Here is a 27783-nt window from a genome sequence, read left to right as displayed (position 1 = left end):
AAAGTGGTTAGAAAACGTGTTAGATCTAACATGCTAACATAAACATTATTTTTCAATACTTTTTCAGCACTTTTCCGTAGTTATATATGAAAGACAATTCGAGATAAAAGTCATAGTACAATGGAATAATATGTTGCACACCATTTGTTGTGAACCAAACTTGAAAGTCAGAGAAACTGTTACTAGGTGGTTCGTAGAATTTAGAAGCAAAGTCATAAAAGTCCTTACCAATACATAGAAAACTATTGTTGCTTGAACTGAAACTTGCATGACACATAACATTTTGAGGGTCAAACACGTTTCTATAAACTGTCAAATCTGCTGGTGGAAGTATAAATTGAAATGGACCATCTGGTGGGTAATGGTTCGTTCTGGTTTAGTAACCGAAGAAATTGTGCCCAAGAACGTTTGTCTACTTTCCAAAATAAAAACTCTGTATCTCTTGGAGGTTAATTTCAATCTTTTGAAATGAAACGGTGGAGTTCATCTCTGTCATATTCTAGTTTCAGATAGTATGTTCCATTTAGTAAGAGTCGTATTTTTCTTGAAATTCCCAATAATATTTGTTCATTTGAGTTTGAAAGTCATTTAGAGTTTTCTCAAGACTTTCGTCTGAACGAACTGTAAAGATTCTCATTTCATCAAATTTGTCTATTAGACCATCAGAACCTTTATACTGCCCATGAAAATATACTGCGAACATAAATGCGTTAGTTCTATTTGAAAACAAAACTCTTCTAAATGCTATTGCCTTTGCATCTGAAGGACTTTGAAGCCAACGAATTGGATAGTCAAACCTGTATGCTCGGGATGAAATTTCTTCATCTGAAATAGTCCTACCAGCATTTGTAAAGATATAGTCTAACGGTTTGTATCTGCTACTTTTGTTCTTGTTTTTCAACCTGAAGCATTTAATATATGTAAAAATATATTGTTTTAAAAATGGTATGCCATTTCATATTTCTCATCTAACAAACAAGTTTCCCAACGGTCTTCTCCAACAAACTCAGCGTACATTTCAAATAAAATTTAAAAAATGTCACTTTTTTAAAAATAAATTTTTTATTTCATGCAATGTTTAACACATCGAAAGGCATGTTCATAAGACGTTCTTCTTCTAACCTCTCTAGTCTGTTTGGATAATTGGCACGTGCTGTTTCCAAATCCATTTCGTAGCGAAGACCAGACAATTTGTCATAGACTTTTATGGGTCTTCCCTTCCTATATTTAAACTTCTTCGAAACTCTCCAACCATATCTTTGTAACTCTGCTTTTATTCTAGCAGACTTTTATCCATTCTATATGGGGCATTTTTATAAAAATAAAAAAATATTTTTTTTCTTTACTTTACATAACCACCTGCTGCCATAAGTCTTTGACGCCAACCCATACCAGCTAATGAAGGTTGACTTGGTTTAGTTTGGAAACTAAACTTTGGTTTTGGTTTATCTTCAGTTTTTGGTTTTTCTTCTTCTATCGGTTTTTCGTCACTTTTCGGTTCCTCTGACTTTACCTCACCTGCAGGAACAGTTGTGTCGTCAACATCTTCATAAATATCATATGCCATTTGTTTTTGTTTTCCTTTCAACTTTTTGTGTTTGTTGTAAAGTTTAGAATATTTCGACTCTAAGTCAATGAGATGTTCTATAATGAACTGTTGGTCAGTGAAGTAAACTTTTCCATCTGTTGTCTCGAAAGCTCCTTCAGACTTCAATATTTTATTTGTGAGAGTCTGTTTCTTTTTTGAGATACTAGCCGTTCCATTTTTATGAAAAGTGACTTTGTAGTTAGGGTTTGTATTTCCAGACCTGGCACTTTCTATTATTGAATTTTTCTCTTCATCTGTAAGTTCTTTGACGGGTTTTGACAATGGTTCTGAACTTTTTGTTTGTGGTGTCAAATCTACCGTTTCAACTTCTTCGGTCATTTCATCTCAGTAAAAAAATTTAGTTTGGTTTGTTTTCAACTGGTTGTTTAGGTTTTTTAAGTCGGTCTAAAACTTCCTGAGGTATAGGAAGAACTTGACAAACACGTGGTGTAACTGCTGGAAGCCGACAAATCCATCTTGAACCCATTTGTCTCAATGCTGTATTGTTCATTTCATCTCAATAAAAAACTTTACATTCCCCACGTTTGAGGCGGTTGAGGTTGGTTATTGTTTACCCATTGTTGTGCATGGTTATATCCTCTGTTAAAGAATCTTTCACCTTGGTCCATATAGTGTCCTGCTTGGTTATAGTAGTCATTTGCTTTGTTATAATAGTTTCCTGCTTGTCTTCCTACATTGTCCATCCATCCTTGAACTTTTCCTCTTGTTTCAGGATTTGGAATAAGATTTGTTGCATCTCGTGCTACATCCCAACCTTTCTGTACAGTTTGTATAATAGGTTGTGCTTTCTCTTTCAGTTATACCTAATGTACTCAAAATCTTCCTTCCAACTCCAAATACACCTCTGGCTATTGTTCCAACTGCGGGCAAAAATCTGGATGCAACTCCTGCTAATGCGCCAAATAAACCCATTTCTTATAGGATAAAAAATGACGAATCCAAACAAGGACCCCTATGTTTCTAAAGCGACAAAGAAAGCACTCATGATAAAAATCTTTAGTTCAACACCAAATGCTTGGTTTATGGATATCTTGGAAACATTCCGAGGTATAGAGAAGATGGACCACCATACTGGTTAATATTTGTTGGTCAAAACACAAGATACTGTGAAGCCATACCATTACAGTCCAAAGCTATTTTAGATATCTTAGCAGCTTTGACAATATTCGTTGACAAATACCATCCAACAAAACTGACATCTGACTGTGAAAGTTCTTTCAAATCAGATGATGTAAAAAACTATCTGCGTTCAAAAAATGTAAACCAATATTTCATTGTCGACCAAAAACCATTCTGCTCTTGGTGTCATTGACGGTTGTATAAAAATGTTAAGAGACTTAAACCAACCACAAGGTGGTGAAGCAAATGAAATGTCATATGACGACAAATATAGACACTTCTCCATGGCAAAGATGAGACAAGTTTTAAATATTTACAATAACCGTAAACAAAAAGGTTTGGAAACCACTCCCCCGAAGAAATGAAAAACAACCCTGACTTAGAGAAAGACTATATATTTAATAATTTAGTCAAAAGAGACAAACAAGAAAGAATGCCGGGCTTCAAACTTCAGAAAGGTAACAAAGTAAAAATAGAAATACCTAAACGCGACCCATATGAAAATACTATTGACTATGACAAATGGGAACCCGATAGGTACTCACATTCGTGTTCGTAAAAATAGAAGAAAGTATACAAGAGAATATTATGAAGTTTTAGGCAAACATGGCAAAATGTACACACTGCAAGCAGAAGATAAAACTACTATTGCCAGACCTCGTTTCAAACTTCAAAGTTCAAGGTGGTATACTTTCAAAGACAGTTCCTAACAAATATAAGACAACTCCTGACGAATATGCTAAAGAAGTTGAAAATGACGACTAAGCAATTCTATACCATGCGTAAACTGTCATGTAAGGTGGCATGTATTCTTTACTTTGTCCCGTTGTTTGCGTATATCCTGAAACGAAATGTGTATGGTTTCCTTCTCCCTGCGTGTCATCCCAGTAACAATTTATAGCAAACTTAACGTCGTCTTTAACATCATATCCTTTACCTTTTGTCATTCCTGACCAATCCCAATATCTATGCTTATGCCAACCTGCTTGAGATGTACTTAAATCTATGTAATGACTGTGTGCAGGTAAATTTTCACCTGAAATCGTTTTACTTCCACCTGTTTCCTTTGAAGAGTTTGCACAATACAAAAACCTGTCGACTATTTGTTCCCATGCACCAACACTAAACATTACTTGAGGACCTCTTGCATCCATAGATGTATAAATAGAACCTACTGGGTTCATTAAATCAAACATATGAGATATTATAGGATTGTCTCTTTTGAACTTAAAATATAGTGTAACTATTTCAGGTTTCTTCTGGTTTGTGTCAGAATATTTTTTATAATATAATCTTATGTTTTCAGGGTAGGTAAAATCTTGACTATAATATTTATTTCTGTCATCTGTATAATAATATACTATTCTCGTTTTTTCTATTGCATTATATCTTTTATATCTATAATAATCTAAATATAATGTTAGCTTTTGTTCATCTACATGTGGTGTTCTGACATCATCTCCATAGTCATAATAATATGGTGCTGGAGCTGGGTCAGCCAACGTCATACCGGCCATTTCATAAACTCTTAAATATTTCTTTTGTTCGTCTCCATATAAGTTTAAGTAGCAGTTGTTGTCTAATGGAACTTTAACTTGTGTACCATCATTCTTTATATAGCTTACATACATTTCATTGTTATTTTTCGGAATGAGTTTATACCGTATACCATTTCTTAAGGAATGTACAAACTGCCATCTAAAATATTTGTTTTCTTCATAGACAGAAACATCCCCAACAATAGTTTCAATATTTTTTGTTGTTCCTATCAAACTTTGGTATATTTCATTCACATATTCCTTATCTGCTTTATTTTCAAGGCTAACGTTTAAGTCTGTTATTTCAGAAGATGTATGTGTATGTCCAACGGCACTTTTCCTGTTTAAGGTTTCTTGTAAGTTTGTAATATTTGCAATGGTATGTGTATGTCCAACGTCACTTTTCCTGTTTAAGGTTTCTTGTAAGTTTGTAATATCAGATATAGAATGTGTATGTCCAACGGCACTTTTCCTGTTTAAGGTTTCTTGTAAGTTTGTAATATTTGCAATGGTATGTGTATGTCCAACGTCACTTTTCCTGTTTAAGGTTTCTTGTAAGTTTGTAATATCAGATATAGAATGTGTATGAGTCTTATCTGCTTTTGTCTCTAATGTTTCCTTAAGACTTGGTATTTGGTTAATATAATGTGTATGAGTCTTTTTAGAATACGTTTTCAGCTCTTGTCACTTCACTTGACATTTTATTGTCAACATATGTTTTGTCTGCTAGTTCAGGATGAGTATGTTCTTTTGTTGCATAAGCATTGTTAGCTCTTTCTTCTTCTTTTGCTATTGCATCGTCTACATATTCTTTGTCAGCTTTGTTGTCAACATCTGCTTTCAAAAGAAGTTCATTTATAGGTTTCTCGTTTAAAGTTCCTTTTGTTGGATTTATACAGACAGTATTGTTCTTATTGTCTTGAAATAGAAACTCATCTGTCATTGGGTTTAAGGTCAGTTTTAAGTTTCCTTCTTTCAATGACTCAGATATCTTAGAATAGTTTGAAAAGTTTGTTGTGTTCTTATTTAGAGCTTGCATAATGAGTTGTCGGTTGTGTTGTATTTCTCTCATGGAAGCAATATCTTTCGACATTTTTATTATAGATAAAATATGCTTCCAATAGAAAAAGAAAATTCTAGAGTTGCTACAACTAAACCATTAGATGAACTTTTACTAATGTCGGTCAAAAGTTTGAGACAGATACCGTAAAGCATGAAGGCTATCGTTTTGACTACCCATTAAGATGGTTAAGAGACCCATCCGTCACAAAAGCTATTGGCTTTCGTAGAATGAAGTTCATTTCAGAAGCCATACATGGTTTCCCATTTACGGTCGGTTTTGAAGTTCGATACTATAACAAAGAAAAACGTATGTATGAGAAATTTGAACAGGGAAAACTTTTACAAGTTAGTTTGCTTATAAACTTAGAAACAACTCTTCAAGCTTTTCAAGAAAAAATAAACGATATCTATATTGAATATGCAAACCAGTATAACATTGACGAAGGAGAATACCATCTCGATATTATTTATGACAGGAAAAATGCAACTGTTAAAATCAATAAAATAGAAGACCTTGGAGAAAACGTTTATATTTCTACAAAATATAACAACTTGGCATGGTATAGATTTATGAGGATGTTAAATCAGCCTGCAGCATATCCAGTACACCCGGACTATTATGAAGTCGAAAACCCTAATGGAACATATGAAAATATTTTCGACCAAGATGCTATTATTGTTCATGCTTCATTTTCTGGCGCCCAGAACTCTTTCTTATGCTTGGCAATGACTTTTTACGGAAAAAACTACAAAGTTATATGAACCGCCGAGTGGAAGTATTTCAGACTTCAAGTATGGTTTACTACAGATGGAAGAAAAAGAATAATTCCATTATACCATGCGTTTTACTTAGAACTTAGTTTCATATACAACTACTATCGAAACGATAAAAATATAATTTTTTAATACGGTTGAGTGTTGGATTTGGTTGCCAACTAGACTGTGGTGCAGGTTCAGGCTGTTGTATAACAGGAGCTTGTTCTTCTGGTTCAGGGGTCTTTAGGTATAATACCAACGAACTGACCTACTCTTTTACCAATATTTTTGACTCCGTTCCAAATTCCTTTTCCTACGGTTTTTATTCCATTCCATATACCTCTTCCAACTCTTCTGAAGAAGTTTCCAATACTACTGAAGAAACCCATTTTACTATATGTAAAAATCTAATGTCCGCCTAGTCTCTTACGTTTCCTGTTGAGTTCCATAGCATTCTTTAACTGGAGCTCATACATTCTGTTTCTCCTCTGTAGAAAAAATATTCTGGGTCAACTCCTGTGTTCGCGTCATCTGCATAAAGTTGTTTATATCCCACTTCAGGGTTTGTATAAAAATCTTTCCATCTCATATTTTGCATACCATGGTGGCAAACCTAACGCAGCGTCATTTGACATGGCAGTTTGCATTTGTACATCTTTGGCACTTGACCATAGTTTGCCATTGCAGTTGTATTCTAACTTCATTTGAATATTCTCTGGGTTTGGTTGTCCAGGTTGCTGTGCATTCGCTAAGTTCTGTGCGTCCATTTAATATTAGATAAAAATATCTCTTACGAGTACATATACTGAACATTTGCAGGCATTGGTTCATCTTCATATTCTCTGTACTTTTCTGCCACGTCAAATAAATAAATGACACAATGGAAAAAACCTAAAACTAACAATCCGATTTCAAACCACATTTACTTACTAATAAAATTTCTTTATTGTGACACTTTCTCCGGTTTATAGGACCTCTCTCATATTCTATCTTGTCATATCTAAACTCATAGTCATGTATGTCCTCTAACCATCTCATAACGGTTTCCAAACCACTTTTATCGGATGTAAAGTAAAAGCATGGATGGTTATGTATAACGTCTAAAGTTTCTAAAGAGTCTCTCAAAGTCCAGTCTACTTGGTATTGAAAATCCCATGTGTTATAGAACGGCGGGTCCACTATAAAGAAAACATTTTCCTTGTCTTTATATTTTTCATACAACTCTGTCCAATGACATCTCACAAACTCTATACCCTCAATATATTTTTCTATGTTCTCTTTGAAAACATTTGTATAGTTAAGATATAAAACTTTTGACATAAGTGTTTCAATGTCATGAACTCTTATAGCACCACTATATAATAGTCTAGCAGATATACTATCCCAGTCTATATATTCTGCTTTTTTCAAAACCTCTCTCACAATATTTTTCTTATCTAATGGTATACGTTCCATCTTACCTATAGGTATCTTTTCTTTTAACTCTTTCAATATATTGTTTGTGTCTGGTATATGTTTGAGACGGTCCATATAGTTGTCGAAGTCATTGCATATAATCTTTGAGTCTGGGAATATTGTATGGCACAAATGGGATATATAGAAACTTCCACCGAACAAATCTACAAATGTTAGACCATTCGGTAGTTTCTTAAGTTCTCTCAATATAATATCTTTACATCTACTCTTATTTCCAAAGAACGGTAACGGTGGTTTTGTAAAATTCATTTATATATAATAATAAAAATGTTTTTACCCGAAAAGTGACAGAAAAGTGACAAAACATGAAAACATATATAATTTGTGAAAAGCGACACAAAAGTGACATTTTAAAAGTGACATCATTAATATGATGTAAATAACAACGGTTTTGGTTTTGTCACCGGCTGGTCGGCTGGGGTTCGGTCCTCCTCTTGGGTCTTGGGCAAAATTCTTAGGGCTAGAAGGGGCGCAGCCCCTGGAAGCCCCTCATACCTGACCTAATTCATGAATCAATGGAAAATTTTCTCAAAAAAATGTAATCTGATTTATAAAATCAATTGTTCGACACAAACAACAATAATATACTAATCTAACTCAAAGCATTAAGCAAAAAATATCATCAAAATGAAAATGACAAAATAATGAAAAGATAAAGGAATGAAACAGGAAAACTTTATATATTTATTGTACATATAATCAATTGTTTCTCAAATCCAGATTATTAGATGGTTGGGAAATGAAAGGTCAATTCAGTTCAATTTCACGGATATGTATTGTTAATGGTTATTGAATTTTTGACAGACTGATCGCCGATTCAATTAAATTTTGCAAATTACCTCAGACTTTTCAGAGGATTGAGTGGCAACTCAATCCTCTGAAATAGTCTGTGGTAATTTGAGTGTGGGACAAACTATCTAGTGTCACTTTTTTATTAACCTTATTTTAAAAAATTAATAAAATAATAATAAAAAATTATTTGAATCTTTTACATTAATTGTTTCTTTTTTAAAAGTACCTTTAAAGTACAATAAACAAGATTTGAATCTATTGATCCTTGTTGCAAACTTGAATATATTGCTTCAAGCATTTTCAAACATTCGACTTTTTTGTTTTCCAATATTTGTTCATGGTCATTAGCTTTTCGTAATATACGAACAACTTTATCACTATTGATTAATTGAACTTTAAATTTAATCAATAATGCTGGAACAACCGTTGTGTATAATTCAACAACAAAATCGTCTAATCGAATATTCCTTCTCTCTGGGAAATAAGAATGCTTGAGAACTTTGAAATGTGACTCACTGACGTTATTAGTCGCGTCACCTCCGTTGCGATAGCGCTTATTCCAACGATCTAAATGATGCCTCCATTGCCTATCGAAGTACTTTTGGGCTTTCGGTTCAGTGGAAAGAATTTCAAGAATTCGATCATAAACTGCATCTAGGTCTGCAGCTTCTTCTTGAGTGAGGTGCTCTGGAACTTCTTCACTTGTTTCAAACGTTTCTTCTTCTGGAATAAATTCAGAATCGTTTGGATCATCAGAAGATTCTCGTGGTAAAAAGATTTGAGAAGGTTGAAATTCATTTTCGATGAATTCTTCTTCATATTGTTCCTCTTCTTCAATTTCTTCTGCTTGAAGTAAGTGAGATTGAGCTGGTTCCTCTCTAGGATTTTCTTCTTCTTGGTTCTGTTCTTCCTCGGGAGATTCTTCTTTAGTATCGAATACTAATAATTTCATTAGATTATAAAATTCTTCAAAATTGTCTCGTGATTTAAACTTATCCGCTTTTCTTAATATGGCGCGAAGGACATGCACGCCACACCAAAGAATATGACAGTTTGGAATACCTCGCTCAATTGCCTCGGCTATTTGTGGGGCGCAGTCCATACTTATCATCTCGGGTTCTCTATTAATATATTGAAAATAACGACAAACACAATATTGAATATTTTCGCTTGTGTCAGGAGAAATAAAGAAATACAAAAAAGGAAAAACAATAGTATGTTCTGTTTTTCCTGTGAGTGCATATAATGGAATGTTAGCCCTTAGAAGTTTATACGTTGAATCGATGTGAAACGTAGAAATTTGGTGACCAAGGGCCTTCGCTTCGAAAGGTGCATATAAAAAAACTAGTTTTCCCGGCTCAGAGATAAATTCAATTAAATCTTCTGGACAACTTTCTTGAACAGATTCGACAAAGATAGCTAAAGAAACTTTTTCATCCGAACTAAAGCGTTTGGAAACAATTTCAGCTCTTTGAGCAAATTTACGTAATGCATCTGGACCTTGTGCAAATATTGAAAGTAACTCTTCGTCTGTATATGAAATATTTAAGTCTTGAAAACACTTAAGTTGAGCTGTAGCATGATTCATATTGTTTTCAAAGTAATGTTTAAGATAATTTCTGACAAATAATGAGGATATTGTTTTTGTTGATTTCGGAGGTGCAGAATGATCATGAGAGTCAGAGTGGATTAGTAGTTCATATTTATCTTGATCTATTATCCGGACTTTGAATTTAGCTTGACATTGTGGATACTTACATTTGTATTCGATCGTGGAGTATTCTTTCCTGCATTTTTGAGAGTAGCCCATGCTAGCTTTTATCTCTTCTTGGATACCAAACTGGAGGAGCTCCATAGTGTTGAATATCACGGGCTCCATACAACAAATTGAATAAGGTATTTCAAAATTTGAAGGAAATGGTCCATCATTGAATGTAGTGGCCGGGAATTGAATGACATACAGATAGTTTGAGGAAATTTGTTATAAATTATAATATAATTGAAGAATTAATTATCAAAACAAGTCTAAGAGCCATTAGTCAGATTTCCCCGAAATGCAAGGTTAAGATTTTAGCAGCGACTAACTTTGAGTGTACATATATAATTGTTATACTGAGTACTTTCTATCTGTGTTACTTATTTGAGTCTAAGAGTCATTTCTACCATAGAACTAGATATTGTCTCTCATTAAATATATATAACTGTAAACTGCTTAATTCATTTATCTATTTAGATAAAATTATATTTATATAAGAGTTCATGTTATTATTTCATCTTTATTATTTTTTTTATTCCTTTGAAAAGTGACACTGGATAGTTTGTCCCTTTCTCGTGGTAATTTTTAGTCTCTACACTATTTCAATATAAGCTCCATTTTTAAACAGTTTTTAAAAATCGAGCATTGAAAAATGTGATGAGACTTTTGAATTATTTAATTTAGCTCAAGTAATATAATAAATATATAAGCAATATTTTTGTTTACATCGTTCTCAATATTTCTGAGAAATTGAAAATTCATCTCAAATTAATGATCCCCAAAAAATTGTTAGAATTTTACTTATGATTATTTTAGAACTATCAGAGACACTATGTTCTACAATATTAGTTTCAATACTACATAAATTTTTTAAAATTCATATTTCATCAATGTTTTTAATTGCCTTATCCTATATCAGACATGACCAAATAGATGCTCATATACAGAAAGAATCAACTCCCTCATTTCAAGAAGTTAAGCTTGATGTAAATCACACTGAAACTAAACTTGTTTTTATTGATACCGAGACCAAACTTCATGGAACAATAATTAATAGTGGAAAGAGAAGTGAATTCTATCGTTCGTCTATTGTAATCAATGATAAAACAGAATTTTCAAATAATTATGCATTTTGTGCAGGATCAGCGGCCGGCATAGGTGGAGCCATATTTATCTCTTTCTCAATGCTTACATGCGGCGAAAACGTTGAATCAATCATCTTCAAAAAGAATGAAGCAAGTGTTGGAGGAGGAATTGCTTCTCTTTCATCAGCTGTTTATCTTGACAAGGTCACATTTTCTGGTAATACTGCTTTCAAGTATGGAGGAGCCATCTATTACCAAGGATTTGTCCCCTCATTGATTACAACACCTCCAGGTGCAATGAAAATAGTAACACAAGATTGCACATTCAGAAATAATGCGGCCTATGAATTAGGCGGCGCAGTGGCCGCTTTCCATGCCCTTGAAGTTTATCAGGAAAGATCTTTGATTACAAAGAATTCAGCAAATTTAGCTGGTGCCGGCATGTACATATCAAATACAGAGAACATTAAATTATATCAGTGCTATATCTATAGTAATCTCATTAAGAGTTCTTTGTATCGCCAATTTGGAAATGAAAATCCATTTTCTTCCAAATCAAAAGGCCTCCAATTACATGAACTGCAAGATTTACCAGCTCCAACCTTCTCATATCGTGGTGGATCAGGTTTATTCGTTGCATCAAACTCAAATTCAGGAAGAAAAGATATTCAGACTGTAATTTATACACACCATAACTGTATATCAGGTAACAATCCAGGAACAACAGTAAGTCTCCAAGATAAAACAGGAAATGACATTTTATTTGTTGGAAGTATCAAATGGACATCATATGAAGATAACATCAATGGAATTAATAGTACAGATGACATGAATAACATTGTTTTCTTCTCAAACGAAACAAGTAAAGGAGAAACTGAATTTATAAAATTAAATTCTGCTTCAATTGTTGAAAAATGCAATGGAAACACAGATTATGCAGCTGCAAAGCCTATAACAGTTGGACCAAAGAAAGTAAACAGACAGGTTCCAAATAATGATGCCGTAGATAAAACAAGTGAAATTCCAAATCCAACAAAGTTTACTTATGTTGCAACACCAATTACAAAATATACTAAACCATATAGTGAAAAAGTAAAATTCGATATTGATGAAGAATTCCCATTCAATCCTATAACACAAGCTCCATATTCAGAAACCAATTCTGTTTCGAATAATTCTGTTGAATCAAGCAAACCAACAGAGGGCCAAAACGCTGCAAATCCAAGAAAGAAGACATCAATAATATGGATTATCGTTGGATGTGTTTGTGGTGCCATTTTGATTGGTTTAATCCTTGCATTTTTCATCATTCGCTCAAGGAAGTCAAATGAAGAAGAGGACACAAAGAGCTCATGCGAAATGGTTGAAGAAACAGTTATTTCTTCAATTCGTGCAAATGATCTTGCTGTTACAATTGATAATCCATTATGGACTACAACACAAGATAATGATAACAGTGATCCATTCCGCACAGAGTTTGAAGAGAAAAGAATGGTGTTTAACTTTAATTTATAAATTTGTTTATTTGAGAATAAATTCAAGATTATATTGTTTTTTATACATGAAAAGGTGTTATCGCTTAATATTTCATATCACCATGATAAGGTAATTTGAATACAGGAAATGTCCATATTGAGTATTCGTTCACATAAGATCAAATTAGATTTGAGTCAAATATGAATAACCTCTTAATGTACAAAAACAGATAAGAGTACGCATAAACCTACAAACATTATCTCACTCACAACTTTCTCTCTTATTTGGTCACTCAAGATGAGCAATCCATCAATAAAAATTTGAGAGTGCGATCAAAAAATCGATATCGCACATCTATTTTGAATTTTTACATTAAGTATGATAACATTGATTTGTGAAGTCACCAATTTTCAATCATCATAATTCAATTTTTGTCATTATTATGGAAGTTATCCCAAGCATCGGCTTAGGCACATTTCTTGCTGAAGATCCTGCTGCATTGAAGGCAGCTGTTCATTCTGCTATAGAAGATAGTGGATATCGCCATGTTGATTGTGCGGCCTACTATAAAAATCAGGAAATAATTGGAGAAGCTCTTTCAGAAATATTCGCGAAAGGTCAGGTCAAGCGTGAAGAAGTTTGGATTACATCCAAAGTTTGGAATACAAAGCACAGACCAGATCTTTTGGTTAAAGATGTAAAGAAAACACTTAAGGAGCTTAAGCTCGAATATTTGGACTTAGTCCTTGTTCACTGGGCTTGCGCGTTTCAGTCTCGCGAGGATGATGAATACCTTCCAAGAGATGAAACAGGAAAAATCATCACAGAGAACATTGATATCTTGGAGACATGGAAGGCAATGGAAGAGTGCTACAATCTTGGCCTTGCTAAGCATATTGGCGTTTCAAACTTTTCAATTGAACAACTTGAGAGAATGCGCTACGATCCAGGAGTCAAAATCCAACCATATTGCAATCAGGTAGAATCACACATGTATCTTCAACAACAACCAATGCTCGATTACTTAACACAGCGTAAAATGTACATGATTTCTTATACATGCCTTGGAAGAGCCACACTTAAAGGCCCATATGGATATCCATTGCTTCAGGATCCTGTTTTGAACGAAGTCGCCAAGGAAATCGGAAAAACTCCAGCACAAACAAATCTCAGATTCCTCCTGAAGCTTTCTCCATATGCAGTTGTCATTCCGAAGTCTTTGAACCCTGCCAACATCAAGGGCAACATTTCTCTTGATTTCGACTTAACTCAGGAACAATTTGAGAAACTCCGCAGTCGCCAGTGCGGATGGAGATTTGTTAACCCATATCCAAACTGGAAGGTTGATGCTTTATCATTAGGCTTCAATTAATTATTTTGAATTTGCGAATTAAATATTTTTTTTTAAATTGATTTTTTTACTCACCGATTACTTATATAGAAACAGCAACTAATTTAAAAAAAGATATTGTTTTTATTCAAATTTATATTTAAAAGTTAAATAATTCTCATAAGGACATCTTCGAGCTGTTCAACAGAGAATGAATAATCTTCGAGGCCAAGATCATTCTTATTATCATCAAGGTATGCTAGCAATTCAGGGATTTTGCCTGAAACTGGTAAGGCAATAGAGTCTTCCTTTTCTTCAAGAATTGATGCTTCTGGAACAAACATCTTTGCAGTTTCCAATATCTTTGGTATGCTTTCTGGTTCACATTCGACTTTTAGAACGTATCCACATTTGAATTTGTTTCTAAGTTCAGTTGATGTTCCCATGAATGGCAATTTACCACCAGAAACGACAAACATACGTGAAGAAACAGCTTCAGCTTCTTCTAATGCATGTGTTGTGATAATGCACGTGGATTCCTTCAAGTTTGAAATTGACTTCCAGATAAGCTGTCTTGCTTGGACATCAACACCTGCTGTTGGTTCATCCATCATGATTATTGGTGGATTACCAAGTAAGGCCAAAGCAACACAGAGCTTTCTCTTCTGACCTCCAGATAAATCACCAGCTCTATTTGGTAACATTTCCTTAAGCTGAAGATTATCTGCAAAGAAATCAATACTATCTTGCAAAACTTTCTCTTCAATTCCTCTGATTCTGCCAAAGATTTCTAAATGTTCACGGATTGATAATAACCTGGATATTACATTTTCTTGGAAAACAATTCCAAGGCAATTTTGGATTGAACTGAATTGTGTTGAAGGTTTACTATCACCAAGAGCCATCGATCCACTTGTTGCAGGAATTGCTCCAGATATGACGTTAATGATTGATGACTTACCTGCACCATTTGGACCAATCATGACTATAATCTCTCCTTTCTTGACATTGAAAGAAACGTCATCAACAGCATTGATACCTTTCTTTCCATAATTTTTAATAAGTTTATCAACTGTAATAATAGCATCATCTTCTTCAATATTTTCTAATTCAACATCAGATGAAACCTGTAACCGGCATTTTATTAAATCACGCCATCTAATTAATGGTGAGCCAAATCCTCTTTCGTTTGTTGCATTAAATAATATGAAAAGGGCGCCCCATATGAATATATCGAGAGTTAACCACATAAATGCATACCAAATTGGATATTGGTATTTATCACTGGAAACATCTCCCCATTTGACTGGTGGCCTATTAATTCTTACTTGCTCATAAGTAGTTGAGATTGCAAGTTCCCATGCAACAAATGGAATTATGGAGAAAATATGCTTGACAGCAGGCTTTGCCTCCATTGTGTAAACAGCATTAAGATAAGCGAAGAAAATAATGAGAATTAGGAATACAACTGTGAGAACTCGACCAGATCCGGACTTTGTGAAAAATGTAGATAAGAAGTTCTGGAACATAATGTAAGATAAAATGAAAAGTATTGACAAAACTAGAAGCATTGTGAAATCTGTTCCTTTCATTGCAAGCCATGATGAAAATAGAATGTCAAGGACAATATATGGAATCAAGCACATGATGAATGTGGATATAATATTGACAATCCAATATGCTGTTTCACTAGCTCCCATTAAATATATGAAAGTCATCATATGTGATTCTTTGTCATTCAATACAAGGGAGAGATCTGGCATAGCTGCAATAACCACTGGGATTGCTGCAAACATTGCGACGGCCATATTAATTGGCATACTGTTTGTGATCTCAGGTCTGTGCATTCTTGTGGTATTGATCTTTGGAACGGTGAAACCACTGATCGAACTTGGCGCGAAATTAAGAAGCTTCTTTAGGTTTTCCTTTTGTGTGGCATCAAGTTCTGTATCACTTTCAATAAAAGTACTTAAATTTTTTGCTAAAATAGCATTTGCAGAATTCAATGCAATGCCTACTCCTTGATATGCAAGTCCTGATATAAGATCAAGATTATTTGGATATGAAATGACAGATGTTTGAACCTCTATGAGCTCTGCGGATAAGTTCATGTACCATTTTTCATCATTTGCATTATCTCACCAAATTCCTGTTGTAAAACTATCCGATTCCTTAATGGATTCCTTGATTTCATCTTTATTATCTAACCAATGGTATTTTTCTGAAACGTTTACCCAATCTTTAATGCTCTTTTGGAGATTTCCAGTTTCTTTTAACTTATCAAAATCAATTAATGGTATGAGTGCTGCTCCCCATGTACTGTTAATTAATTGGTGCAACAATGGCGAACTATTAGGACCAATAATCAAGTTTCCACCTTTACCGAGTTCAACAACCATATTATACTTCAAAACGGCATTTCCAAATAATTCATCTGATGATAAAATTTCTGTTTTGGTAATTGGATCCGATGGGTTATCTGAAAAGTTCCAGAATACAATCAATATTACTACAAGAAATGTTGCAATAAATTCTGATGCAATGACACCCATATCTCTAATTTTCAATAACATTGATCTTCTGAACAATGAACCAAGAGTCCTTCTAAATGAAGGTTTTCTGTCGGTCCACACACCTCCTGGTGTAAGAAGTGATGAATCAGTCTTTTCTTCACTCATTATGACTAAAATGGTTTCTTTATCAAATTTCTGAGCCCTTCAAATTTATTCTCAAAAAAAGTTCATTGCGATCAAGTTATATTGAAAGGGTTTGATCGCAAACTCTTTCGTTTTATACTTATTTTATATCAACAATCAATATTTACTGGTGAAAAACTTCAAATTTTATGACCTTTCAATTTTTTTGAGATATCATTCAATTTCCATGATCGCAGTTCATTGAAAAATAATTTTTATCGTATTAGATTCATAATCAAAATAATGACTGAAGATAGTGTGCCTCCTAGCAACACATCAGTGAAATCGAAAAAGGAACATTCTAGACGTTCCTCAACTATTTCTAGAAGAACTACAGAAATCATGAGCACTTATCCTGATGAAAAAGATAATTTAGATAAAGCTCATCCATTCAGGGATCAATTTAAATCAATGTTTTATAGACGTTGGATTGGACTTAAGCGCTCTTGGGGATCAGTACTTTCCAATTTACTTGTCACATTAGTTGTATCATGCTTAGCAATTGCCGTAAAATATTTTATGGAATCAGTTGCCAAAGACACTAGTACCCTTTATAACTTCAGCGCATTCCCGGTAAAACCACATGCATTAGCTGTTGTTGCAAGCGATTATCCAAATTACATTAGCAAACCTTTCCAGAAAAGATACATTAATGCAATTTACAATGTATTTAATTCCGATGTGGGATATCCTCCAGATATTCACGTATTTCCAAATTTAGATGAAGCAAACAAGTATATTTATGATTGTAAGAACAATGATGTATTTGTTGCAATGGGAATACAGTTACCAGAAGAATTTAATCCTAATGGCGGAAATAATCTCACAATGATTTGGAATGATACAGTTGAAATGAATACGGGTTCTGCTACTTTTCCAAACATGTCATATATCTCATATTCGATTATGTACAGGGTTGAATTAGCAACACTTTCAACTGTTGCAAATATGAGTGATACAACATATGATAGCGTTCCGCCGAAATATAAGATGTTCATTAATGCATTCTATGATGCAGTTGGATTTTCAAAGCATGCAGATTTCAGTCCAAAGTACTCCATGTATACTGGTAAAGGAAGGGATGTCATGTTTGCAATTGCATCGCCTTTACTAATTGCTGCAGGTTTAACATCAGTCATCTCAATCTTTATTGTGGTTCCAATCACAGATATACAAGGACCTATTAGAGCGTATATGGTTTCATGTGGCCTCCAAGTTTTACCCTACTGGATTGTTACATTTGTTTTCGACTTTATTTATTGGACCATTGAAGTTTTGCTTGTTTGGGTAATATTCATAATAGCTGATGTAAGTGTATTCACTGAAAATAAAGGAGTATCATTTTACATCATGTTTATCTGTGGACCTTCATTGATATTGTTTATTTATGTCATTTCCTTCATATTCAATACTGCAGATTCAGCATCAAGAAATGCATTTATTTGCGATATCATTCTTCTTATGATTCCATTAATTGTGACACTTGTTACTTTAGATATGGAGGATCCACTTGGCTCTTTCCAAAAGATTGAATGGACAGGATGGATATATGAATTATTCCCTCCACTATTACTAGAAGGATATATGCAGCATGTCTTCACCGAATATTCATACAATAAAGAAGGACTTAAGTATTATTTCAAGAATGCATCAGCTGCTCAACCATATTCGATCTTTGCATTTGTTGATATCATTATTTATGGAGTAATTCTCATCATTATTGAAAAATGGAGAATTTATATTCAGAGAAAGTCTGCCAAGTCCAATTTTGGTGATTATCATGAATTCTTCGAAACCGAGAAAAACAAACATCCAGTAACAGAAGAAGCACATCAAATGGAGAAGGAAGTTGAAGCATCAAGCGATTATGCAGTGAGGATTCATAATGTATCCAGGCTTTTCTTCAACACAGAAGGAAAACCTATTCCTGCTGTCAACTGTGTATCATTAGGCGTCAAGGAAGGATCAATTTTTGGATTTCTTGGAGCTAATGGTGCTGGTAAAACAACATTAATTAACATGATTACTTCACCCCTTCCCCCATCAGATGGTACAATCCATATTCATGGCAAAGATATAATGACAGATAATGATCCATCCAAATTGTCTGTTTGTCCACAATTCAATACCCATCTTTGCATGGATATGACAATTGCAGAACATTTCCATTTCTATTCCTTACTTCAAGGAATGAGTCCTCAACATGAAGAAAAGAACAGCAAAAGATTATTAGAACTTCTTGAACTCAATGACTTCAAAGATTTACCAATCAGAGAACTCTCAGAAGGCGATGCAAGAAAGCTTGCCATTGCATTATCTTTCTTGGGAAAGGCTTCCATTATCCTTCTTGATGAACCAACTGCAACATTGGATCCGGTATCCAGAAAACAAATCCATGAAATGATTTTATACTATAAGGGACAAAAGACATTCATGCTTTGCACACATCTTCTATCTGAAGCAGAATTCCTTTGTGATACAATATCAATCATGATCAAAGGCAATGTTTACACAGTTGGTTCACCTTAATATTTGCAGTCCAGATTCGGAACAGATTACAAGATTGATATGCAGCTTGTCGATGAGTCAAATGAAGTTGGAGAAAAAGTTGATAAATTCTTTCAAGAAACCATTCCACAAGCAATTCTATCTATTAAAAGGCCATCTGCCAGAATTTACAATGTTCCTGCCGTTGGCATCACTTTGGGAGCTCTATTTAAGAAGATGGAAGAAGGTAAGAATGGAGATAATGGATTTAATTATTATACATGTTCCTCATCTTCGCTTGAGAAAGTATTCATGGAAATTGTTCGTATTTCCGAAGGTGAGGAAGAAAGTTGATCATTTTAAAATTACACGTGAAAATTAAAATCATTTTATTCTATAATCAATGAAATAAAGCTATAAATTTTATTTAATCATATTCTTTTTGATAATTTTGATTTTGTAAAATTAATAATCGAATTTAATATTTTGAACCATTCTTTTGATAATTTGTAGGTTAAAATGTGGAATATCTTTAGATGAAATTCACAATTAATAATACTTGAAATTTGAAATAAAATCGACTTCATTTTCATTAACAATGCAGCAACTATATGTCATTAGCGTCTGATTGTACGTTTTTATAAGGAATGTGCAGATAATATTATTTAAAAAATTATTAAATGTACTCCTGTTTTGCAAGAAAAAAGATAAGTGGTATTTGGACATATAACACATTTGGAGGATGAACGAATAAATTAGATAAACTAATAAAGATGCCTGATAATTAAATTAAAAGAAGTATTCAAATTTATTCGATTTTTTCAGAAAAACGTTCAAATCGATTTGTATCAATTTTAATAGCATATAGAGAGGCATATCAATTTATTTTTAATTCTTCTCAAAAATTTTACATCAATAAGGTTATAATTTATTTATTTATTGCTGTTCATTTAAATTTAAAACTATACAGCTTTTAAATATTCTAATTTATTTTTAAATTCTACCGTTATTTTAGATAAAATCGGAATTATATCGACAAAAATATTTCAACATATAATTTTATACATATGTTAGACCAACTAAAAGTTCATAAAATCTTGTTTTCAATTTTTGAGTTTAACGAATGTTTTTGAATATAAAATTTTTTAATAGGTACTAATCATTAAAAATAATTTTTCGAACATTTTGATTTTATTTTTTTTTTCAAAGTCAATTTATTCAATATGAAGTTTTTATCTATTGATAGAAAAATATACTTTATTTAATATACAAATCCAACAATGAAATTTCGATTAGAACATTTTCAATGGTATTCAAATTAGATTTTTTGAATGTAAATCCATGATCACTTCATTTTTTCTAATGATGTTCCTATTCGCAGCTACAGGACTATCAGTCTTCAAAGTGGATAAGACAAAGGCTTTCCCAGATGATTGCAAAACATTCCATGAACCAAAGAAGAATGGAAAGACCAAACTTGTTAACCTTAAGAAGGATGAAACTCTTTGTTTTGATAGCTCATATATAATGGGAAGTAGTTCCAAATTTGATGTATATGCTGCCATCCAGAAGCAGAACGAGACATCTCAAGAATGGTATTGGGAACACAAAGATAAAGTAGAAAGTGCTCTTGCTGTACTCGGAACTTATTCAGCAGAAGACAACGATTATATTGATCCTGTTGCAAAGGTTGTATGCACTGAAAAGACATGCAAGATTCAAGTTCTTGAGGTTTCTCCATCATATGGTTACGAAGTAAATACTACAGACAAAGGAGTCACAGTAACAACACGTTATGTCATGCGCTCATTCCTTAATTCGTTTAATGAAGGTGATCAGGAAACTTATGTCAGATTTTCCAAGAATAAAGTAAATGATAATCAGGTATCTAAAACAGAAGAAAGATCAGCTGCTTTCTTTGCTTTCCCAGAACCACGCCACATGACATTTTCAAGAAATGAGAACTTAGGATACCTTTACTCTGGAACAGGCAAGTGGGATGATAAGAAGATATCAGGCACCATCGGATCTCCAAAGACTTCTTATTTCTATGTCAATGAAAAGGAAGACTTTAAGCCAACTGAAGACAAAGAAGGAAATTACGATCTCAACATGTCATGCAACTTCACATGGAGCAAGAAGGAGAAGTCGTCTAGCGAAGATTCTGAACCAACAGAATTCTACTTCCCAGAAGTTTCCGGACAGTTCTCCACCGAAGGAGGCGTTTATACAGCAGATGATTTCAATGAAGCTTCATCAGGAGGACTCCCAGGATGGGCCATTGCTCTCATTGTCATCGGTGTAGTCATCGTAGTTGCTGTAGTTATTGTTGTTGTCGTCATTGTTGTCAAAAAGAAAAATTGATTGACTAAAAACTTTTCATTTTATTATTTCACCACTACCAAATATTTCACATTAATATGAATTTCGGTAGATTGAGTTTAATTCTCCAAAACTATATGAGTTCTTCACTATGAGACAGGGATTGTTAGTATTTTGTTGAAAATTGAACAACGGACCACGATTTTCAGAATAATTTTTTTTATTGAATTTTTTTTCATTTTTCTTTAAGAATACTAATTGTCATAAAGGGTAACATTAAAAATAATATATGGTCATTACCTTCGGAACCATTTATTCAATACTTTTACAAACAATTTATATTATAACTTAGAATTGAATTCTTGCTCATAAAATAGATGCTCTCTGCACGATGCTTTGCTGATATGCAAGTCAATCCCATTTTACTATTGATTTTTTTTATAAACTCAAGCTCTTTGCCTTTTTTATGAATATATTTTGTAAAGTTATCAAAATTCAATTGCCGGATAAAATATTAAACATCAAACAACATATCTTGAAACAAACAGGATTCAATTTTTCATTTTTCAATGCGTTTCAAAATTTCACAGTTCAACCGACATTTTAAAATCTCTCTCGAACACTATCTTGTTAGTCATGAATTTAGGGAATAAAAAAATAATGGCTCAATTTTTTATTCACTTCATTAGTTTGCCAGTATGTTTTTCTTTGTTACGTCTGTAGTTTCGATATATCATGTTAACAAGACACTTGCTTACCCAGATAATTGCACGGAATTCCATGAACAGAATCCCAATGGCAAGTCCAAGATTCTTAACTTAGTTAAAAATCAAGTGCTTTGCCTTGATGCATCCTACATAATGGCTAGCAAGTCCAAATTTAATGTATATGCTGCATTCCAGACTTACAATACTTCAAATAATACATGGTATTGGGATCGCAAAGAAAAGGTAGAAAATCCACTTGTTATTCTTGGATCATATTACCAACCAGATAATGAGTATCTTGACCCAGTATCAATGATTGTTTGCGCTGACAAAACCTGTTCAATTCAAATTCTTGAAGTCGATGCAACATTCGACTACACAGTCAACCAAACAGAGGGTGGAGTAGCGAATATATTCCGCCATGTTCGTAAATCCTACTTGTTCACAAAGAGTGAAGGCAGTATTACAGCTAATGTTCGCCTTACAAAGGTCAAAAACACAAAATCAATAGAAACTACAGTTGAGCAATCTCGAGTATTCTTTTCCTTCCCAACTCTCAGTAGAATAAACTATTCTCATAGTGAGAATTCTCGTTTCTACTATTCTTATGCCAAGAAGTGGGATGATGAATATACAAATAAAACAAATGGAACAATCGCTGATACAAAGACATCTTTCATGTATGTAGAAGAGAAGGATTCTTATAAACCAACACCAGATAAAAATGGAAACTACGATGAGGCTATGACCTGCAATTTCTCATGGGCAAAGAGTGAAAACAAACCAAACAAGGCCTCGGAGCCGACAGAGTTCTTCTTCCCAGAAGTTTCTGGTCCATTGCCAGAAGATAACGGAATTTATTACGCAAAGGATATTAAAGAACCATCGAAGGGGCTCTCAGGATGGGCTATTTTCACAATAATTATCGTTGTTCTTGCTGTTATTGGCATTATTGTCGGAATCGTCTTCTGGTGGAGAAGGAAGAATCAAAAGTACGAAACTATTTAATAAATTTCTATTTTACAAATACTATGGTTTACTATTTCAAATGACTGAGCTTTCCATATTAAATTGCCATTCTAAATTGAGTAGTTTTAGGATTGGTTGTTCTTGCGATCTATATGCAATCAGCCAAAAAATATAATAATCACTCCCAAAATAAAGATACTGCTAGACATCCGATTCAATATTGATTCAATTTGGATTTTGGTGCATCCGTATATGGAAGAATCTGCGCTTTACTTTAATGAAAATCAACTGATCTAGAAAGTAATATTCAACTTCGCATCTCTAAGTCTTTTTTCATTCAACCAATATTCAATGATTTTGTAAATTTATGAAAATTTTTGACAAAATTTTAATGCAAACTCAAAAATTCGTTGAAACTCTTATTAAAACGCTATTCCTATCAGAAGGAGATTCTCAAACAGATTTCCTTATGGAGCAGTTGCAGTTACTCCCTCAGAAAACTGAGATTTCAAGTATAATTTATTCAATGTTTACGAAATCCACGGATAGATCAAGGGAGAGAATATTATATTTATATTTGAAGTATGTGTTACAGAATGAGACAATTTTAGATAAAGAAAGTCAGGATGAATTGTTTAATTTACTTAAAACCATCACAACATTGCAATATTCTAGTCTCACATTTTCAAGATGCAATCTAATAATACAAACTATGAAGTCTATTATTGCAAATCTTACGAAATATAATTTATCATCAATTTCTTCTGCAGTTTATTCATGGGATTCACAAATAAAACCATTAGCTATGGTTAGTATTTCACTAGTTTACGATCAATTTACAGGAAATGCTCTTTCATACCTAATTGAAAACAAAAATTTGCTAAATACAGAGACTCAAATCTCTGCTTTCTATATGTTTTTCAAACACTTCAAATACGAATCTCTTGATACTCAAATTCAATCATTATATGATAATAAACAAGTTACAAAATCACTTGGATTTTTTATCGAATTTAACATCGACAAATTTACAGTCCCTACATTACAACTTATAAATTCTATGTTTTCTTTCTTAGATCCACCAGAAAGTGCAACATTATGCTATAGTTTACGTGATTCTTTACAAAAACAATTGAAAAAGGATGATATCTCAATTAGATTAGCAGCAGCATCCGTAATATCATGCTTAAAACCATGTGATACACATGAATTCTTTAATACTGTTGATCAATTAGTTTATTTCTTCCCATTATTTATTTTATCACCAAAAGATATTGATAATCAAATGTGTGACTATGCATTTGAATTTATTGAACCAAGAATTAACCATAGTGAGTTCAAAAGACTGTTTTATGATTCTTTTATGAGCGCAATTGTGATTTCTTCAAAATTTGATGTTTATTCATTAGAAGATTTGTCATCACTATTCCCTGAAGATATAAGACTTGATATCGCTGTAAATTTGACTTATTTGGCGACTCATCATAGTAATTGGTTGACAAAAAGTGAAGATTTAGTTAAAAAAGTGACAAAATCATTACTTTTTTCATTACAATCGTATGAAAAGAGTTTAGGTGAAGCATTAGCCGGAGCATTCTTTCAATTCGCTGAAGAGTGTCAGAATCATTTAAATTCCTTCTTAGAGAGTTTACTAGAAAACATTTATTTGTTTAGTTCATCATTTACAAGAAAAACTTTTTCTCATTCTTTAAATTTGTTGTTGGAACTTAATCAAGATTTAATTCCTCCTTCTGTTGAACAAGGATTCTTAGTTAAAGCATATGTTACTTATATGTTAATATATGTTAATGAAAAGACACAAGGAAGAGAAGAAATTCTTTTAATTTTGTTGTTGTTGAAAACATCATTTTTGTCAGAAAAAATTGATCAAAAAATTTTGAATGAATTGGTCAGTTCACCTTTTGCAAAAATATTTGATTTGTTAATACCTGAAGGTATTGCTGATGATGTTCATAAAGCATTGTTAGATATTGATTCGTACGAAGCAAATATTCTTTGTATTTCATTGAATTCGAATGTTGTTAATCCCGAAAAAGTTGCGAAAAACGCAGAATCAATTGAACCATTTAATCTTGAACGATTTCTTTTGTTTTATGAGAATTGCGGATACAGGAATCCAACAGTATCTATTGATAGATTAATTAAACTTCTCAACCAAAAACAAAATTCTCTTCTTAAAAGAGTTTTGTTCAATCAACCTTTAGTTATTCCAAAAACAGCAATTTTTGAAGGTTTCTCGAAGATTATTCGGTTTTCTCCTGAAATCAAACCAACGCATGCACAAGCAATGCTCACTATTTTTGATAGCAATTACTGTTTATCAAAGGAAAGTCTAGAATTCTTATTCGTTCTTCTTGAAAAATGTAATAATCAGAGAATGAATATTTCTGCAAATTTACAAAATATTATTTTATCAGAACCATTTTTCGGAAAATGTTTACCGAATTTCATCACTGTAATTGAAAGATCTGATGAGAACTTAAACAAAAGTTTGAAGACTTTCTTGTCTGCAATGAAAAGTGACAAAAACATTCTATCATTTTCTGACATTTTTCTCAAAAATTGTTTCATTATAGAAAAGAAAGCAGACTTTGACTCATTTGTTGATATTGTAATAGAAAATGGTTTATCAGACATAAATATACTGAATTTTATGTCTCTTTTATGTGAATATTCTCCAGATGAATTCAAAAATATGCCAAAATTATTGTCACTTTTAATTCAATTATTTTTGTCAGAAAATGAAGAAGAAAGAAAGTTTTCTTTGATTTCAACACAAAGAGTTTTCAAAATAGAATCAAATATTACTGAAAGCAAGGCAATTGATACAATTTATATATCTGAAATTGAAGTATTTTTAACACAAATAATTTCAAAAATTTCAAAGAAAACAATTCCTTTAATTATGAAAGAATTAATGTCAAAAGAAGTCACTTTTGTGTCACTTTTATTCATTAAGAACATTATTAATATTACAGGCATCGAATTCGTCACGAAAGAAACATTTGAATTCATTTTGAAGTTGACAGAAAAATCAGACAAAAATGTACTTTACATGTCAAAAGAAATTTTACAAAAAATATATAATACTAAGAAAGAATTTTGTTTTGAAAACGTTTTCAATCTCAAAAACAATTTAGTGACAAAAGATTTTGTATCAAACAATTTCGATGATGAGTTTTTGGTGATATACTTGAAGTTGTTAAAGAAACATTCAATAGATACTTCGAAATCCATTGATAATTGTTCTTTCCAATTTGCTTTTTGTCAAACGTCAAATGTCAAAATTTTATGGATTGTTTTTTATTTGTCTATTTTGGCATTAAACTCTGAAGAATGTTTGTCATCATCAGATTATAGCTTTGTTGCTAATCAGACAATTATGTTAGTTTCAAAGACATTTTCTTTGTTCGGAGTTGACACCAAAAAACTTTCTTTCTCTCATTTCAAATCTCAAATTGAAATGTCATCAATTTTCACAGAATTTTTGAGAAAAATACCAAAACATGACTTTGAAAACTTTGTTGATCCAACAAGTGAGATCTTTGCATTTGAAAGAAGAGATAGTAATGATATTGTTGTTTCTACAGTGTTTTTGATTTCAGATTTGTATTTAATTTACAAAGATGAAAGATATGAAGACACAATAGCAAATATATGTCTTGCTATGAGAGATGATTCATGTAGAGACACTGTTCCTTTCTTTTACAAAGTTTTTGAAAAAGATATTTTATCTAATTTCAAGAAATCAACAATTTCTAGTATTTTCCATGCAGTAAGAAGAACATTAATCAATCCAGATAGTTCACCACAAAGAATTGCTTGTGTATTAATGTTTTGCAGAGTTATGCAGTTTGTTTCAAGTGAAGACATTTCTAAACACCAAGAAAAGATATTTGAAGTCATTTCTCAGTCTTTGGAAATCTCTCATTTAATCCAGATTTCGCATCTTTTAGATGCAGTTTCTGCTTACGTGGAAGTTGATTCAGACATTAATTCCTTCTTGAATATGAATCAACTATCATTGCCAAGACTATTAATACTATCTGTTAACGATGATGAAGTCGTCAGAGAAAAATCTAAAACAATTATTAAGAAATTGGCAAAGATAGATAATGATGATAACTTAATTAGTGGTATTGCAGCAATTATAGGCATTGAACAGACTGATGTTATTGGAAGAGCTTTTCTAAACTGGGTTGAAAAGAATCCAATAAATCATCGCGTAATGTATATGATTTATTGCTTTGTTGATTGTTTGTTACCTAATAAGAGATCGAAATTCATTGAGAAAGTCTATTCTGTTCTACTTTCTATTGTTGATAAAAATGATGCCAACCAGAGAGATGCGATTCAGCTGATGTCGACAATAATATCTAAGAAATAAATGTATTTTTAGTTTATATGTATATTAAAAATAAAGATTTTTTTTCACAAATTTAATAATTTATCATAAATCGCTGGATTCTCTTGATTATCCATCTGATTTAACTGAAAATAGAATGTTCTATCACTACTGTGAATCGATAATCAAAAATAATTTAAATGACCAATTAATTTGTAATTAATAAGTAGAATGAAC

General features: G+C 32.6%; 10 protein-coding genes and 4 pseudogenes across 14 annotated transcripts, besides 2 other annotated features; 8 read left to right on the top strand and 6 right to left on the bottom strand.

Annotated features, from left to right (window-relative positions):
• Positions 1–4971: part of a mobile genetic element that runs on past the window's edge.
• On the bottom strand, positions 1343–1708 carry TVAGG3_0017620 (annotated as a pseudogene). Its single transcript has one exon. A coding segment is annotated over exon 1 (366 nt).
• On the bottom strand, positions 1947–2099 carry TVAGG3_0017610 (uncharacterized protein; the record flags this gene model as incomplete). The annotated part of the gene is made up of 1 exon (XM_051220067.1): positions 1947–2099. The coding sequence occupies one exon, from the start codon at positions 2097–2099 to the stop codon at positions 1947–1949; it is 153 nt and encodes a 50-aa protein (XP_051105053.1).
• Positions 2539–3409, top strand: TVAGG3_0017600 (annotated as a pseudogene). Its single transcript has one exon. A coding segment is annotated over exon 1 (871 nt).
• Positions 3490–4966, bottom strand: TVAGG3_0017590 (annotated as a pseudogene). Its single transcript has one exon. A coding segment is annotated over exon 1 (1477 nt).
• A 585-nt stretch (positions 4972–5556) lies between the features above and the next one.
• Positions 5557–5781, top strand: TVAGG3_0017570 (annotated as a pseudogene). The gene has a single exon. A coding segment is annotated over exon 1 (225 nt).
• Positions 5782–8459: 2678 nt separating this feature from the next.
• Positions 8460–10683: a mobile genetic element.
• Positions 8549–10207, bottom strand: TVAGG3_0017560 (MULE transposase domain-containing protein; the record flags this gene model as incomplete). The annotated part of the gene is made up of 1 exon (XM_001306142.1): positions 8549–10207. One exon carries the CDS (start codon positions 10205–10207, stop codon positions 8549–8551), a length of 1659 nt encoding a protein of 552 aa, XP_001306143.1.
• A 304-nt stretch (positions 10684–10987) lies between the features above and the next one.
• On the top strand, positions 10988–12740 carry TVAGG3_0017540 (bifunctional inhibitor/lipid-transfer protein/seed storage 2s albumin superfamily protein family; the record flags this gene model as incomplete). Its single annotated transcript, XM_001306143.2, has 1 exon — positions 10999–12708. One exon carries the CDS (start codon positions 10999–11001, stop codon positions 12706–12708), a length of 1710 nt encoding a protein of 569 aa, XP_001306144.1.
• A 369-nt stretch (positions 12741–13109) lies between these two features.
• On the top strand, positions 13110–14087 carry TVAGG3_0017530 (oxidoreductase protein; the record flags this gene model as incomplete). Its single annotated transcript, XM_001306144.2, has 1 exon — positions 13112–14041. One exon carries the CDS (start codon positions 13112–13114, stop codon positions 14039–14041), a length of 930 nt encoding a protein of 309 aa, XP_001306145.1.
• Positions 14088–14166: 79 nt separating this feature from the next.
• TVAGG3_0017520 (ATPase activity, coupled to transmembrane movement of substances) lies at positions 14167–16110 on the bottom strand (the record flags this gene model as incomplete). The annotated part of the gene is made up of 1 exon (XM_001306145.1): positions 14167–16110. The coding sequence occupies one exon, from the start codon at positions 16108–16110 to the stop codon at positions 14167–14169; it is 1944 nt and encodes a 647-aa protein (XP_001306146.1).
• Positions 16111–16137: 27 nt separating this feature from the next.
• On the bottom strand, positions 16138–16677 carry TVAGG3_0017510 (ATPase activity, coupled to transmembrane movement of substances; the record flags this gene model as incomplete). Its single annotated transcript, XM_001306146.1, has 1 exon — positions 16138–16677. The coding sequence occupies one exon, from the start codon at positions 16675–16677 to the stop codon at positions 16138–16140; it is 540 nt and encodes a 179-aa protein (XP_001306147.1).
• A 261-nt stretch (positions 16678–16938) lies between these two features.
• Positions 16939–19224, top strand: TVAGG3_0017500 (ATPase activity, coupled to transmembrane movement of substances; the record flags this gene model as incomplete). Its single annotated transcript, XM_001306147.1, has 1 exon — positions 16939–19224. One exon carries the CDS (start codon positions 16939–16941, stop codon positions 19222–19224), a length of 2286 nt encoding a protein of 761 aa, XP_001306148.1.
• A 1320-nt stretch (positions 19225–20544) lies between these two features.
• Positions 20545–21546, top strand: TVAGG3_0017490 (glycoprotein 38 family; the record flags this gene model as incomplete). The annotated part of the gene is made up of 1 exon (XM_001306148.1): positions 20545–21546. One exon carries the CDS (start codon positions 20545–20547, stop codon positions 21544–21546), a length of 1002 nt encoding a protein of 333 aa, XP_001306149.1.
• Positions 21547–22202: 656 nt separating this feature from the next.
• TVAGG3_0017480 (glycoprotein 38 family) lies at positions 22203–23219 on the top strand (the record flags this gene model as incomplete). The annotated part of the gene is made up of 1 exon (XM_001306149.1): positions 22203–23219. One exon carries the CDS (start codon positions 22203–22205, stop codon positions 23217–23219), a length of 1017 nt encoding a protein of 338 aa, XP_001306150.1.
• A 352-nt stretch (positions 23220–23571) lies between these two features.
• Positions 23572–27588, top strand: TVAGG3_0017470 (uncharacterized protein; the record flags this gene model as incomplete). Its single annotated transcript, XM_001306150.1, has 1 exon — positions 23572–27588. One exon carries the CDS (start codon positions 23572–23574, stop codon positions 27586–27588), a length of 4017 nt encoding a protein of 1338 aa, XP_001306151.1.
• Positions 27589–27783: the final 195 nt, after the last annotated feature.

This window comes from Trichomonas vaginalis, chromosome IV, assembly GCF_026262505.1.
Source record: "Trichomonas vaginalis G3 chromosome IV, whole genome shotgun sequence".
NCBI lineage: Eukaryota > Parabasalia > Trichomonadida > Trichomonadidae > Trichomonas > Trichomonas vaginalis.
Note: the sequence above shows the minus strand (reverse complement) of the source record. Positions and strands in the feature narration are given on the sequence as shown.